The 17,110-nt window shown below is 37.0% G+C and overlaps 2 protein-coding genes across 2 annotated transcripts in view; one reads left to right on the top strand and one right to left on the bottom strand.

Annotated features, from left to right (window-relative positions):
* The window catches only part of FXR1 (FMR1 autosomal homolog 1), a 58,231-nt gene extending 54,145 nt beyond the window's left edge, over positions 1–4,086 (top strand). The window contains 2 exon segments of the mRNA XM_021692624.2: positions 2,178–2,269; positions 3,019–4,086. Coding sequence (XP_021548299.1) covers positions 2,178–2,269; positions 3,019–3,189 — 263 coding nt within the window. The 3' untranslated portion in view covers positions 3,190–4,086.
* A 6,793-nt stretch (positions 4,087–10,879) lies between these two features.
* Positions 10,880–17,110, bottom strand: DNAJC19 (DnaJ heat shock protein family (Hsp40) member C19). The gene is made up of 6 exons (XM_021692625.2): positions 16,947–17,110; positions 16,055–16,106; positions 15,902–15,975; positions 14,638–14,717; positions 13,294–13,364; positions 10,880–12,055 (listed from the first exon to the last, which is right to left on the bottom strand). Exons 1-6 carry the CDS (start codon positions 16,947–16,949, stop codon positions 11,985–11,987), a joined length of 351 nt encoding a protein of 116 aa, XP_021548300.2. The 5' UTR covers positions 16,950–17,110; the 3' UTR covers positions 10,880–11,984.

Raw genomic sequence — 17,110 nt, 5'->3', positions numbered from 1 at the left:
TTTTCCTGTTTAGAAATCCTTGTCTTCCCTAGCCTGCCTTCCCTGGCCTTCCCCTAAAAACTTTTAAAAGCCCCCTAAGATAGCATCGACGGAACAGGCACATCATTTTCTCCTTGCCCCTGTCAGTACTTCTAGAAAAGTAGCTTCATCTAAAAATATCAACATTCCCTTACATACACAATCATTTCATTTGTTCTCATTTGCTCAGAATCTTTTGTTGTCTTTAGTGTAAATTAAGCAGTGAATATTCCTTATTCTACTTAGAAAGTGCCTGTGCAGTTGTGTCCAGTTGATTTACTTGGGTCCCTTAGGAGGAAATTCTACAGTCCAAATTATGCTGCACAAATCGCTTATTTCTCTTTTAGATACCATGTTTATTAATATTTAATATCCTTTTAAATGGCTAATATTATATAAGGACTGGCTGTAAATAGGCTTTGAGTCAGCTAAGTTTGTTTTTGGTTGTACCTCCCTTCAGGGGGGAGGGGCACTGATAAATTTTTACCTTTCCAGCTAAGTGCCTCTTAATTCAGTTGATACCCATATCAAAGTATTACTCTATGAGTGTACATAGTGGGTGAAGGGTTCTAAGAATTGTCACATACTCAAATTTAGCAATATGTTTGTGCAGCATGGTTTCCAAGTTGCTGAGTTCTTCCAGGTGTCACTGAGGGCTGAACTGTGGAAACAGAATGAATTCATTTAGGTGCTCCCCAAACTGGAATCATTTCTAGAATGTTTTGCCACCATATATGTAGACATAATAATGAAATGAATTTGAACAGTATTCCTCTTCTCAATTTTGGAAACTATTACTAAATGTATTTATAAATTAACAGTGGATTTAAATGATTTTTTGAAAGCTCTGAAATGAGCACACCGAGTTTCTTACAGTTTGGAAAAAAAGGCAGTTTTAGACAGGAAACATCTTTATTTAGTGCTGTTTCTTATAAATGATTTGTATTCTGAATTAAGTGGTTTCTGTGAGATTTAAGATTCATTTAGTAGTTTCAGAAAATTCTTGGATCTTACAAAAGTATTATGTTAATTTGTGGTCACAAAAAATGAATTGTAAATACTATTCAACTTCTTTATTAAAATGATTTATTTTCATATAATTTGAACCTGGTGGACCATTTCTCCCCTAGTGACGTTTAATAAATAATTTAAAATTTACTTGAGTTTTCATTCTTTACATTAACTTGCTCTCATCCCGTAAATTAAAATACACTATTTCATATAGTCAAGAGATTTTCCTGCCCAGTTTCTGATAGAAAATATTTCTTTGAAAGAGAGCAATTATTTTGATATTTCTCCAAATCAGTAAATTCTAAGCTCTAAGTCCTAAAGAGAAAGGATTGAGGTGTAAAGTGAGGCCAGAGTACCTGTAGAACAGAGATGTTGCACTTGGGTTGGCAGAAGGGTGTTAGCTTGCTTTAGTCTTACTCTTATGTCACTATTGCCATCCACTTCCTTGCAAACACACATCTACTTCAATCAGTCCCTTGAAAGATTGTCAAAGCGGGGAAGAGGAGGTTACTGAATTAATGGTGGCCCTTTTCCCACCAGAATCATTGTCCACATTTTAGGGTGCTGTTCCGCCATCTTTAGTTGGCTTGTAGTTTTTTTATTTTAAATCACTCAGAATGGTTTCTAGTGTGAAATGTGAAAAAGAAACCATAAAATACCACACTTGGATATCTTGCGCTTAAAACAAAAACCCTAACAATTTGAGTAAATCTTTTATATCTGATGAAATTTTCAAATTGAAGTATATAGTACACCATGATTGCACCAAGTATTGCCTTTTTTCCCCCCACTGAGAATTGCAGACACTGGGCTTAGAATGCTGTATTTCTTATTCTTGGTTGTGGATTTCTGTATCAAGCTTTATCCCACAACTGTAGAGTCAGTCAGAAGCAATGGCTGGATTCCTGTGAAAGCAGACTTAAACCTAGGCTTCCTTGGATCTCCAGCTTGGAATTTTCTATTGTCAGCACTAAATCACAGGCACATTTTTCAACTTTTGTTTTTGGTTGGAGGTGGTACCCAGCTTAAAATTTTGGAATTGGGTTACCCACCATCAGTTTATTTTAAAAGTAAAATTACTCTTTATCCATAAATAAACTTTAGAAATATTTTTTCAACACCTGTAATTTTTTTCTCATCTTTAACAGTCACAGTTGCAGATTATATTTCTAGAGCTGAGTCTCAGAGCAGACAAAGAAACCTCCCAAGGGAAACTTTGGCTAAAAACAAGAAAGAAATGGTAAGGAGAATTTAACCTGTAGGTTTTGTTGTTTTTGTTTTTTGGGTTTTTTTTTTTTTTTGGTTCTGTTTTGGTTTTTTGTTTTGGTATGGTTCAGCTTTATTTTTACTTCTTGACTTACTGTATGATCGATCACTTGTTTCCCCAACTAGACAAATAATATTTTAAAGATTACTCTTGATTTTGTTCTTGGCCCCAGGTAACTGAAGATATGCATGCTTGAGCCTGGAATACTTTTCATTTAGAATTCCAAATAGCATTTGTAAAATTCAGTCTACCCAGAGATATTGGGCATAAAGACTGTTGGCTTAATTTGGGGAGCAATAGGCTATATACCTCTTCTCAGTGATGGATGTAGACCTTTTTTAAGTTTCAATTCTTTAAATGCTTTAATGTAAATGAGTTTCAAAAAAAAAAGGTGAGTAAAATAGGTGTTTATTTGCTTAGGGTAACTTTATATCTTTTACATGGTGAGCTTTCCAGTGGTTAAAATTAGGTTCAAGTTTTCAGTAAACAAGTACAGATGCTTCTGTGATTTAGCACTGCTAGGTACTAGAGATAGAGTTGAAAGACAATAGAGGTGGAGTACATTGGTATATGCTTTCAAAATTTAAGAACATTTTAATCCTTTGATCCAATGTGGTTATGAAACTAAAATGATTAGCTAATTAATGTTTATATAGCTGTTTTCCTCCTCAGCTGTAGATTTCATTTATAAAGAAGTTGAAAAAGTTGTCTCCCTTTGGCAGGCAAAAGATGTGATTGAAGAGCATGGTCCTTCAGAAAAGGCAATAAATGGCCCAACTAGTGCTTCTGGCGATGAAATTTCTAAGCTACAGCGTACTCCAGGAGAAGAAAAGATTAATACCTTAAAAGAAGAAAACACTCAAGAAGCAGCAGTCCTGAATGGTGTTTCATAAACTGAAGAAGTTCCTAGTTTACAGTTCTTTTACATTACATTTTACAATAGTGCTTGTACAAGCTTGCCAAAGATAGAATATGGATCGCCAGTCTTTACATCGCACTTTCAGTTCCTCCATTTGGAATTCAGAAAGGGGAGGGATCCTGAAGAAATCATATGTTAAACATACTTTGACACCTACTGTGTTATAAAATATATCATCAGATGTGCCTTGAGAATAGTATATGTAACATTAAAAAAAGTTGCTGGCTATAGGAAATGTTATTTTGTTTTCAAAATATGGCAGAGATGGGGGGAAGTGGGTGGGGTGGGATCCCTAACGTAATATTCTTTATGAAAGCATTAGCTGCTTTTGTTACATTTTTAATAATATGCAACCACTTCTTCACCTGAGGAAAACTAGAATGAAATGCAGTCTAAAATATTTTGCACTGAATTGTAATTTCTCCATTAGTTTAGTCTGGAAACTGGTCTGTTTTAATGTGTTTTTTAAATGCTGTATGTAGAGGAAAATCTGCAGACCACTGGAATACATTTGTTAAACTCTCATCTGCAGGGACACTGGGTGATATTGGCAGTGACTGTTCTACATTGAGGCTTTGTTTGGTTTATTTATTAAAGTGTACAGTATTTAAAAATCAAACATAGCTTTAGTTAAAACACTAAGCTGAATTAGTCATGTCCATTTCAGACATAACCTGAACTACTGAAAAGATCAATTTCCAGGAGGTTTATTCTGTATAAAAAGTACATGTTAGTCTTCAGTAGAGTATCTTTCCTTTTTTCTTTTCCTTTTTTTTTTTTTTTTTGATTTTGGTTGTTTGATGTGCAATATGTTTTTGTATGCAGGTAGTAAATAAACTTTGATCTTCCATTTGCTGATTAACTTTCTACTTTTTATACCAATTGTAGCAAAGTAGTTGGAGCTAGTAATAGGCCTAGAATAGTTAATGTGATTGCTTTTTAAAAAGCATTTATACTTATAAATAGTATTAAAATATTGTTTAATCATTTTGTAATATCTCTGAAATCTTAGCACTTAAAATTTAGTCTGTTAGAATAGATTGGCTTAGGGAATTGATCATACATTTGATACTAGTAAGATCTTTATAATCTTATCAAAGGCAACTTTTGGAAGGCAATGGGGTAAAATCCAGAATTTTGCTTTGGCCTTTGATAATTAAAAATTATTTTTATAAAGAAGCATGGTGAACAATTTTTAAATAAGAAACAGACCATTAACTTAGTTTTTGATTCTCAAGGAAATAATTTTGAAGGTTGTCATATTAATGATTGTATTTTTTGTATGTATTTTAGCCACATGGCTTAACTTTAGGAAGATAAAGACTTTGCATAAAGTGTGTTCAGAGTGACAGTGATAAAGTAATTATGCAGATATATGTGAGATCATATCAAATGTGGATTTACTGGAGGGTTCCCCTCCCCCATAGAAACACATAGACCACTGAGCAAGAAAGAGGCATTTCTGTCATTTGGTGTTTGAAGTGTTTTTTATGTGCATAAACGGTCTTAATTTGTTAGGTGCATAAAACTATTAAGTGATTTTAGTTAATTTATGATGACTGAAAGACAATTGAAGGTACTGCTAAAATGTAATATTTGCCAGGTCAGTGTCCATATAGCCCCAGACCTCAAATTTATTATCATTGCAGTTAAGATGTGATGGTATTAAATGCTTTTTCCTAAAACCCTAGTAGCAGAATTTATAAGATGTGGTATGAAAAAAATAGGGCAATCCTTGCATTTTGAGTAACCGTATCAATAATTTCATATCCTGATTTTTAAAAACTTAACCCACAGACATCTTTTTTAACCATGAAAGGTTAGAAGTAAAATTGTTGGCTTTTTTTCTTTGTTTTCTTCAGTAACAGGGTTACAGATTAATTACAAGGTATGAGAATTTTCATTAATTCCCAAATTGGTAAATATGGTGTAAGTAAAAAGTGATTTTTCATTTTCTTTCATATAGAATAGATTCACTAAGATCCTTCTTCCATTAAGATTGTTTCATTGAGAAAGTAACATAAAGCCATCTTAGAAAATGGGCATAGTACAAGCAGTTCTTTAGTAGAATAACCATATTCTAGGAAATAAGTATCAAGATTTCATTATTTACAAATGACTAAACCTAATGCCTTGTGTACTGTAGGACCATAATAAGCTTGCTTTTTTTTTTCCTTAAGAAGAGAGAGCGAGAGGGGGGAGGGAGGAGCAGAGAGAATGGAAGAGAGAATTTTTAAGCAGGCTTCACACGGCCAGCACAGAGCCTGATGGTTTGATCTCATAACCTTGAGATCATGCCTTGCCCTGAAATTGAGTCAGATGGATAACTGACTGAGCACCCAGATACCCCCATAATAGGCTTTTCTTGGGGGTAAATACTCTGATTTAGAAGTGAAAAGGCCCACTCCCCGAAGGTAGTAACCATTTGATTCAGGTAGCCTTCCAAATTATCTTGAGAGGGGTGCATCTTTTTTGGCTACTTCTACACCAGTTAGATAAGGTGTTGCTATGGGAAAACTTACTGGTAAGTTAGGACATGCTAAAAGACACTTAAGCAAAAATAAAAAACAAAGGTCTTGTGCAGCCCTCAATTGTTTCAGTATACTTAGGTGAAATCATGGAAGCTTACTAAGATTACATGGGGGCAAAAACCTTTTCCTGAAACCTTGGGAAGCCTAGTATTCTTGTTTGGCATCAATTTATTTTTCAGAGGTTTTATTTTTAAGTCCTGTCTATACCCAGTGTGAGACTCTCAATCCTGAGTGAGTCACATGCTCTACCGACTGAGCTAGCCAGGTACCCCTGGCATCACCTTTTTAAAGCCTTCAGTAGGTCTAAAACTTGCAAAATGGTGTAAATGAGTCTTTGTTGATAGCTCCGTCACTGTTGGTAAAATTATAAATTGTGTATTTTAATGTGGAGTTGAGAAGCAGCACATCAAACTGGTGAGTTCATGAAAACCTAACAGGCATTCCTTAGAACCAGGCTGAGGGAGATCATTTAAATGATTTTGCAAAAGTACAGGTATATATAGGCAAGTAAAGTAACCTGAGAATAGATAACACTAAGCTAGGGAAGAAGAGGCAAAGTAGCTAGTGTTTTATTGTATTCCAGGTCTCTCTGTCAGCCATTCTTTTGTAGCTGGGATCCATCACCTTATGCTGAGTCACAGGTGTTTTTGTAGCTGTTGTTTTCTATGAGGCCAGCGTGTAACTTGAGAAAGGTCTCTGCAGAGTTGGCATATAAACTGTTGCAGTTAGCTTGGGAAATTGTACCGTTTGTCTTCACACAGATTTGCACTTTGAGGTCGAAACCAACCTAGTTAGTTTTCTCATAGGCAATGTCTACAATATAAGAACAGATGAATGGAAAACTAGCTATAATGCAGTAAGTCCTACATCGGATGGTGGTTATTGGAATGAGGGTAAAGGAAACTTTACATTTGGATTTTCTAGAAGGCCTCAAGGAACTTGAATTTGAACTGGATCTGTGTGTTTGACAAAATTCCAAAAGGCAAAAGGATGTTTGATGAGAAGCCTCACTGTTTCCTATCTTTGCTGTTATGGTTTGGACCCCCGATACCTTTTATAAGGATATCTGGTATAGTGAATTTGGTGACTCCTTTCTAAAACTTTTAGTTATTAGGAAGTGTTCTTGAATGGATAGTAGTTAAAACCTTTGATGATATTTGGGATTTCAGGATCTGCAATAAAGCAACAATCAGTCTGTAATAGTTAGACTTTGGCAAGTGAGTAGTAATTTGAAGTTGCACTCAACTGTTGGTTGAAAATAGGTCAATTTTGTTGAGCCATACGAAATTGCCAGTAGTTCACCATTTTTGACCCAGGAAAGTGGCAGTTAGTTTCCTATGGCTCAACCTAAATACATTTTTAAGTATGATCATTTACTTTAGAAATCCAAGCAAGAGCCTAATCATCCAGAAAGTCCTTTATTTCTCGATGAGGCATGTACATTCTATAAGGAAATATATTAATTTTGTAAGAAGGGTTCATCAGTGGATTGCTTTAGATTCAGAATCATCTGTACTTTCTGTATTACTACTTCAAGTACTCAAGGTATAGGCTATAATGCAGGCTATAATCTTTGTAAGAGGATTTCTACCAGTCCATTTGGCTTGCCTCTTTCTTCCTTTGATAATTTCAAAATTGTAGGTATAGGTGTACAGAATTGGGAGTTTCTATATACCTAACCCAGACGTTTTCCAACTATGTTGTATGCAATCTAAAGACAAAAAAAGCAAGGGCAAGATTATTTTTCACTGACATTCTCAGTCTTAAAGCCCCACTATTAAGTATACTAGTGAATAGCTTCTTAAATTTGTGTTCCAGTGATTGGTATGTTTTTCTTGGGGGTGAAATAATTGGGATATTTTCCAAATACTTTGTACCTCTTGGACTGTCAAAAGAAGCTACTCATATTTTTTTTTTTTTAAGAGTATTAAAAAATTTCCCACAGTTTTTGTAGATAGACCAATTTAATTTGTCTTGTTCCCTGGAGCTTACGCCTCAACCTGGCTGAGTTTCATTTTTCAACCTGCTGTTTACTTGGTTGTAAAGAAGAATGTAAACATTATGTTTGAAATTCCATTAATTGTAACTGTACTAAAGTAACAGCAAGTGCAAACATTCCAGATTATACCTTAACACTGGACTATGGACCTTGTCATTGGGTCAGGAATAATTGTAACACTGGGTAGAAGATCTTTTTTTTTTTCTTAAAGATTTATTTATCAGAAAGAGTGGGAGAGAATCTTCAAGCAGACTCCCTGCTGAGCATGGGGCTTGATCCCACAAACCCATGAGATCATGACCTGAGCTGAAACCAAGAGTTGTATGCCTAACTGAGCCACCCAGACGCCCCTGGATAGAAGGTCTTCCTATATAGCCTGTTGCCAAGGTAACAGTTAGCTATAAACAGACACTGTACCTTAAACAACAGTGCCAAAATAAAAAAGCAGAGCTTAGGTCATTTAAGTTTCCTGGTATCAAGGTTTACTCTCAGTTCAGGATTCTTTTTAGAACCAAAACCCATTCTAGCATTTTAAATAGTGTTTTTGTACTTTACCTCAAATTTAAATTTTTTTCTACCCTACTTTTCTCCGATTGAAACAGTTCTGTATTCTAGCCAGAAATGTGGAAACTTAAAACCTGACTTGTCAACTCTAAATGAAGCATTCTGCCTGAGTGAATTTTTTAAAGAATTCTGATGCAAGGTTTTGAGGTAGGGCATACATTTTTCAATAGGCTGAATACAGCTTTTTAGTGTGGCACAGTTCAAAATGCTTAGGGTTTTACTCTTGTGTTAAGATGTTAGTTAACCGGGGCACCTGGGTGGCTCAGTCGTTAAGTGTCTGCCTTCGGCTCAGGTCATGATCCTGGGGTCCTTGGATCGAGCCCCACATCGGGCTCCCTGCTCCGCGGGAAGCCTGCTTCTCCCTCTCCCACCCCCCCACCCCTGCTTGTGTTCCCTCTCTTGCTGTGTCTCTGTCAAATAAATAAATAAAATCTTAAAAAAAAAAAAAAGTTAACCTAATATTTTTCCAATTAGTGGTTTTCTAGCTGCCTTTTACCCTTTTTGTTTTTGTTATAAACTAAGGTTAGCAGAGAAAACCTTATAATCAGGCTTTGTAATTAGAATATATGCGTATTCCACCTGTTTTCATACAAGTTTTTAATCATTTCTTGAATGGTTTGGGTGTTCTGGGATACTGATTTGTGTAACTAGACTTTTTTTTTTTTTTTTTAAATGCTTCCATAGGTATTCCCATCATTTGGAAGTTGAAGGGAAGAGAATTTGCCTAAAATTCTAAGAGTGGGAAAAGATTTAACTTCCAGGACCACTCATTATAGCCCACTTTTATCACCAGCAAAGCAGTTTTTACAAAGCAGCACAGGACTCATAGTAATGTCAACCCAGAGGCAGTGAAGGCAAAATGGAAGGGACAGAGTAGGGGAACTAAATCTCTGGTATGCCAGATCTAACATTAAGGCTGTGGATAGGAATTCCCCATAACCTACCTAAGTAATTCAGGACTAATATAGAGAGAACCATGTTACAAATGAACAGAATAAATTGGAGAAGACCCCCCAGGGCTTGCTTACAGTTTTATTAGCTGTGTAACCTCTGAAATAATTTGCTCTTTTTGTTTCCCTACCCATAAAATATGGAGGAACCATCAACTTTTTTTTTTCTTTTTTAAGTTGGCCATTAACAGATGGGGAGGCAGAGGCCTAACCATGTAGTGTACTCAAAGTTGCCTGGCTATTTACTGCCCAAGTTTGACTTGAAACCTGCATCTCCTATCTCTCAGTGTTGTGTGCATACCTTCCTACCCCTTGAAGAAAAAAGTCTTGAGTACCTACTGATAAAAAGGCCCCAGGCTAAAGGTGTAATGACAGCTGTCAGACTTGAGCATTCATTACCATCAAGGAAAACATGCCTGGTTATCAGATTTGTGATAGGTTATCACAGGTTAACAGCATGGACTTTAGGTTTAAGAAAGATCAGCCTTCTCACCCAGAATATTGTTTTGGGCGTTACTTCACTATTGTTTCCTTACTTGTAAAACATACTTAAATGCTTACTTAAGCACAATGCTAGTATACTGTAAGTAGCCAATAAATGTTAACATTACACATCAACTATTTTGTTAAAAAACATGTAAAGATGAAGGCTCTCTTACACAGATCATACTTGCACCAGTTACCAACTGTGATCTGGAGCCCTCACACAGGTGACTTTTTCCCAAGAAAAATGGTAGGTTTGGTTCATAATCTACAATGAAATGTGGATTCTTCTACTTAAAGGTAAGCCTAGAGGAAATAAAACTGATTACTGAAAAATGTGCTCTGTTCTCCTTAGTGTTATTTGAAAGCATTTTTCATTATCTTAATAGTTGTCTTAAAACAGGTGTGCTATTTGCATTAAACACCTGAAAATCTACCCACTACACGAAGTTTTCCCTTCTAGGGCCAATGCTTGATTGTCTCTGGGCATATTAGCTCATATTTCCTATTTGTCTTTCAAAAATTTGCTTTTAACTTATAATTGATAATCTCTTAAGGAAGCTTTTGATTAGTCCAAAAGACTGAAACAAAACATTAGTAAGCCAAAATAGTTGATCCTCATTATTAGCAGATTCCTTGTTAGCAAATTGACAATCACCCAACACCCAAAGTGATGCTTGCCTTGTTTCAGTTACCATACTGTAAATAAGCATTTCTTCTGTGGTCCAGGTAATGCTGAGTTTTTCGTATTTTTGTGCTTATTGGTGATTTTCCTGTTTAAGAGGGCCCTCAAGCCTAGTGAAGTGCCGCCTAATGTTCCTAAACACAAGAAGGCTGTAATGTAACGACAGGAGTTAGTGTTGGTTGCAAGTTTAACGTTAATGAATCAACAACATTAAGGTCTTTAAATAGAAACACATATAAAACAAGGTTATATATTGACTGGTTGATAAAAACATGACCCAGAGGGTCAGAGGAACCTCTATTTCCCCTATGAACACATGGTTCAGTATTTTCTGATTTCATTGTTTTCAGTAACTTCATAGAACATTACTACTTTGAATAACAAAGTGTACCTTCATATCCCTTCTCCCTAGAAATAACTAAAAAGATTTATCTTACATAAAAGCCATGGCTGCCTTAAGCTGGTGCTTTCTCCTACTCTAAATCATAACAAGTAGACTTGATCAGATTTTAAGGAAACAGGAAAATAAAGAGCAGATATAACCCAAATCTGAAGTGCTGGTAAACACATTCCGACACCAAACAGGATTGCCGCCACTATTTTGATCTTAACGGACCTTGAAAGTCTTGTGTTCTCCGTTAATTAGAACTTTTAAGATGACGTAAAGTAGGTAGTATACTTCATCATCTTACAGCTAAAGATAACATTCCTGCTGGTGGCCGCAGACTTTTACTTCAGATGTTTTTACAGGTCCTCTAGTTAAGATCCTTCTATATTTTATGTTAGACCAATTATAATAATCTAATTTACCCATAAACGTTATTTAAATATATGAGTTTATATCCAGTAGCCCATGCTGGGTATTTTCCATAAATGAGAGCATTTCAGTTTTTAGTTTTGCTAATTGTGTTTAAGCTTGGTCATAACAAATGCAAAAACTTAATACATAAAAAAACCCCAATAATTTATAAACTTTGTTTCTTTAAGTGGCTAGTTCAATACATTGTAAATATTTCTTGATTAAAAACAAGACCTCTACTGTCAAACCTTATGCTGTTAACAATTTTTAATGTATGAAATCTAAATTCTGCCAATTATATACATATAATTAGATATATTTCTTAGATCAAAGTTGTGGCTAAACTCACTTTTAAAATTTAAGGTTCCAAGCAGTGGGGTTGGTTTTCTCAACTTTGAGCGGCCTTTTCTCCCCAATAGGATGAATCCCTCCTATAACAACCTATGCAAATTTCATCCTAATATCACATTGTATTTTAATTACCAATTTTTCACTATCCCATTAGATTGGGGGCTCCTTCAAAGCCAGAGACGGTCTAATTTCTATTCAAGTGGTATCTATAATTACTGAATGTTAAATCTCCAAATATTCTATAATCTCATTTAAAACCCTCACATTCAAAGAAACTTCTACCAAAGCTTTGGTTTAGTTTGTGCCAAATCATTCTTAAAATTTGTAGCTTTGAGGCATTTTATTATAAAAAGCTAGCACTTGTATACATAAACTAACAAACTCTTAAAATTCATCACACATTTACTTCATTTTTTAGCTTGACCTTCTAGTAAATCTTTAGCTTCATTGATTTTGGCTGCTATATAAGGAGATCCTCCTATAGGAAGAAAGAAAAAAGGAATAGTTATAATACGGCTTCTCAATTTCTGCTTGGTGAACATTCTCGTTTAAAGGATTCCTATTGCTTATCTGAGAGGTGGAATAAGCAGAAACGGCATTTTGACTTTTTAAAATAACTATGACACAGCAAACAGATGACCAAATGTATGGCAGTATCTTTCACCAATGGGAAATGAAGTAATTCACATGAAGATTTCCACAAAAATGGCACCTTTAAAGACTTAAAACTGATAGGATTAAAAAACCCCTACATATGTGACCTTGAAATAGTGTAAGTTACTATTTACGATGATTATGTCATACATGAACATGAATTTATTGTACTATGTTACTTTGAAAATATGTTCTCAGAGGTTTCTGAGCTTTGTGGAAAGACCCCCCCCCACTATGATTTGTACTCTTTTTCTGTCCTCCACAGTTTTTCTCTTTTCCTGTTACTAATTGTGCCTTCATAATGTTGGGTGCTTTCCTGTTACTCTGCTGGAGCACTGATTCTCAAAATGTAGTTCTCAGAGCAGCAAGCATCAACATCCCAATAAGAAAATATACCTTTATAGGCTCCATACTACACTTAATGAATCAGAAGCCCTTCAAAAATAGAAGCTAAATTTTGTAAAGGAGGCTACTACAGTCCAATACCAAACAATCACAGCCCTGTTTAAAATCAAAACATTATTAAAAGGGCCTATTCGTTTTTGAGCAGTGGAACAAGGATTTTGGGATCTATATTTTGGTATTCCTAGTAATTATTTGCTTTCAACACAGTCAAGTCTGCTTAGAAATAGAAACAAATCTTACAGGTTTCTAGATACAGATAGAAATGGATAATGGATAGAAAAAATTAAATTTTTAGTTCCTTAACTGAAACTTAACATTTCCTTTAATAATATAGACCCCCCCCCCCCACCAAAACAGTATTGATAGTATTTAGACTAGGAGAAGTCACATTTATCACTACTGCAGATCTGAAAATGGTAATGTTATCACCACTTTCAAATTACAGTAGTTACTAGATAAGCTTATTCTATAAATTTTTCATTCAGGATTTATTCTTTTAAGACATTGGAAAATGGATGGATCCAGCCTGGGCAACAGTGCTCACACACAGATTTAGGCATTTCCCTTGAAATAGCCAAGAATTAAGTATGAAATTATTCCACTAGTAACAATTAGTGACTTCAAAACATGTACAAGAAGAATTTAATGGCTACTTACCCTTGTCTGGGTGGTTTAAAAGCATAATTCGTCGATGAGCATCTCTTATTTTTCCTTTATTGGCAGTAGGGCTAGTTTAAAAAGAAAAAGGTGGAGTTTACTTCTGGATCATATCAAAAAATTGTACATAAAGGCCAATTAAAGATATTGTGAAACTGGAGTCAAGTCAACACAACAATATGGAAAGTGGTTTAGGAACCTCTTCCCTAACATACAAGGATGATGAATCTTCTGAATCAGGGAACTAAATAGCTCCTTATTTATTTGACAAAGAGTGAGCGAGCATAAGCAGGGGGAGTGGCAGGCAGGCAGAGGGAGAAGCAGGCTCTCTGCTGAGCAAGGAGCCCGATGCGGGACTCGATCCCAGGACCCTGGGATCATGACCTGAGCCGAAGGCAGCCGCTTAACCGACTGAGCCACGCAGGTGCCCCTTCCCTTTTTTTTTTTTTTTTTTTAAAGATTTTATTTATTTATTTGACAGAGATAGCAACAGCAGGAACACAAGCAGGGGGAGTGAGAGAGGGAGAAGCAGGCTTCCCGCCAAGCAGGGAGCCCGATGCGGGGCTCAATCCCAGGACCCTGGGACCATGACCTGAGCCGAAGGCAGACGCTTAGCGACTGAGCCACCCAGGCGCCCCCCCCCCCTTTTTTTTTAAGATTTTATTTGAGAGCATGAGAGAGCACAATTGGGGGTAAGGGGGAGGAGGAAAGGAAGAGGAAGAAGCAGACTCCCCGCCGAGCAGGGAGCCTGACATGGGGCTCGATCATGACCTGAGCCGAAGGCAGACACTTGACTGACTGAGCCACCCAGGCACCCCATAAAGGCATTCATAAAAAATTAGTTGAGAGGCACCTGGGTGGCTCAGTTGGTTAAGTGTCTGACTCTTGATTTTGGTTCAGGTCATGATCTTGGGGTCCTGGGATAGAGCCGCTTTGGGCTCTGAGCTCAGCACGGAGTCTGCTGCTCCCTCTCCCTCTGCTCCTCCCACCACTCATGCTCGCTTGCTCGCTCTCAAATATTAAAATTATTTGAACTTCATAATCATAAAAGTCCTTTTACTGCAAGGGAAAGCATGTTTAACTATCTGGAAATGGAGAATTTCACTACAAAAAATGCTATAGAGAACAACATTGAGCGCTGCAACTGTCGGTTTAAAAGCCTATCTTTCAGTGAATTAAAAAGTGCTTATGTGCCAGTGTGCCTTCTCAATGTACTTTTGTAGGGAGTGTTTAAATCTTACAATGTATGTAACACTATTATAAGTTTTAATAAAAGGTCTTTCTACATTTGCTCATAGCTCTAAGAGTTGTACAAAAATGTTACAAATATTAGAAATTATTTACCTTACGCCTAGTATTAATGCTGCTTCTCGTTTTGTCATTTTGGGTTCAAACCCACCTCTATAATAGCCACCACTGAAGGCCTGAAAGAGGAAATGCATCCGTAAAAATAGATTATTAGAATAAACTGAAAATTGCTAAAAAAGTGTTGAAAATGTTCATAGAAAAATTAAGACATTTCAGAGAACCTTAACTGCAACTCTTACTGCATTTTAGCTTTATAAGTAGCAACGAATATTTTAATGATCATTAAACATCCATTTTTTTCCCTCAGAAAAACTATCTTAAAAATATAAGACAAAAGAACAGTGCCTCAAAGCCAGTTCTTGGAATAAAGGGAAGATTATTCCATGTTAGCTATGTTATAGATAAAATTTGATCTAAGAGGGGCGCCTGGGGGCTCAGTCGGTTAAGCATCTGCCTTTGGCTCAGGTCATGATCCCAGAGTCCCGGGATGGAGCCCCACATCAAGCTCCCTGCTCACTGGGGAGTCTGCTGCTCCCTCTGACCCTCCCCCCGTCTCATGCTCTAAGTCTTTAAAATATAATTTTAAAAATTTGATCTAAGAATATATGTTAGAAAAACAAGTGCTTTAAGAAAAGGATTTGGAGATCCTTTCAGATGAGTGGTTCAAGGGTATTTTGAGGGTAAAGGTAACTACTAAAACAAGACTTTAAGATATGTATTGAGAAAATCAGGCTACCAGGTCCTCTGACCTTGTTATGTCAGAGATGATATTAGTAAAATCTATCGTCACCCTATTCTGTCACATTCAATCACAACAATAAAAATAAATACTGAACAAGCTGTTACAGCCAAACATCACATCCACTCATACTCTATAGCCTACTTAACTCCAGTGCTACCCAAGAATCTTATTAGGGAGTGCCAGGGCCACACAGTTAAGAATGGATCACTTCAGACCCCTAGATCTCTCTGTGTTTGTCATGCAGAGCAGATAAGGGAAGGCAAGAATTTGGACAAATGCTGCTGAAGTTAACAGTATCTAAACAATAAAGTGATATAATTTTCATGATACTAGAATTGTGTTAATACCCCAATTCTGTCATACAAAACATTTTTTTAGGGGTAACAATATTACAAAGCTCAGAACTTCTAAGAAAACCCTCTTTGTGGGAAGGAAGAGAAGGGGCCCAAAGCAATCTCTCAGAACTCCACGGATGTTTGGAAATTTACCCTCTTCAAGTGTGACTCTAGGCTTCATATACAGGAATGAGAATTAGCAAAAATGTTTAGTAAGTCTTACAGATTTTGGTAGACTCTGAAAAACTTGTTTTACTTGCGGCTCCATATGTTTCATGGCTTGCAAAACATAACGGCCTAAAAACAAAAGCAATAAACTAATTAAGCAATCTCCAACCTCCCCTACTTCACTTCCACTCCCAAACCATAAACAAACCTGCAAATCCTGCAGCAGCAACGGTCAGTCCAACTGCTACCACTGTACTGGCCTGGTAAGGGGAAGCAGAGTATACAGTTTACTTCTCGAATTCTCACCCTTCCCTATGGTACCTATTGTCCCATCCCAAACTCATTACAAGTTTTATTTCAAAAGGAGAAACAACTTTTAGGAAGTAAATAGTCTGCCCATGATCCTTTAACTGCAACTTTTATCTCCAATTCGTCGTAAAGGTATGGGATTTTCACTGTGAAAGACAAGAGCGAGTGGATTTGCTTAATTTACTTTTACAACAGTGAAAAAGATTACCCTCCCTTTGAAAACCTCTCACCTCCGGGCAAATGAAACCACATTAATGTTCAATCAAGAACAATGGAAATAAAGTTTCTGCTAGAGAAAGAACTATTTAAAGTCACTGCAGAATTTTGACAACACGTTTCAACGTTAAACGTGGGCTTAACGAGAATAGCTTTTCACAGCGCCTTCGGCACTGTGGCGTCTCACGGTCACTGTACAGAGGCTCCAAATGTATTCAGGAAAAGATGTGTCGGCAAAAGCCAAGGGGAAGGATACAGCAAAGTAGAGAAGGTACTGTGAGGCTGTATCAGAGGAAGGGCAGGTATAATCAAATGCGTTTCCACTAATCACTGAGCCTCGGGGACGACGAACCAGGGACTGGAACCCCCTGTAGAAGGGCCATATGAGAACATAAAGGCCCTCGAGAGTTGAGCCAACAGCTTTTGTGTCCTGGAGAGCGTGGCTCTCTGCGGCCCTGTATCTCCAGCCCAGAGTCGCAATGGGGAGACAACCTCAGCTCCCCTCCTCCGAGGTCGCAACTTGAGATTGAGGCCTGGACCCGAGACCGCTAAGGAGACCAGAAGGCCGCACTCACCATGGCTCTGACTCGGCTCCCCGACCTCCACCGAGAGCGCGGTTCATCCCAGCCCAAAGGCCGCAGCCACCAACTCCCACTACTCTACCAGACGCCGATGCGGCCACCACCAGCGGACACAAACCACCCAGATACGGACGCCCCAGGAAATACGGCAGTAGCCG

Source organism: Neomonachus schauinslandi, chromosome 1 (assembly GCF_002201575.2).
Source record: "Neomonachus schauinslandi chromosome 1, ASM220157v2, whole genome shotgun sequence".
Taxonomy (NCBI): Eukaryota; Metazoa; Chordata; class Mammalia; order Carnivora; family Phocidae; genus Neomonachus; species Neomonachus schauinslandi.
The sequence above is the reverse complement of the archived record's forward strand: the minus strand, read 5'-3'. Positions and strand labels throughout refer to the sequence as shown.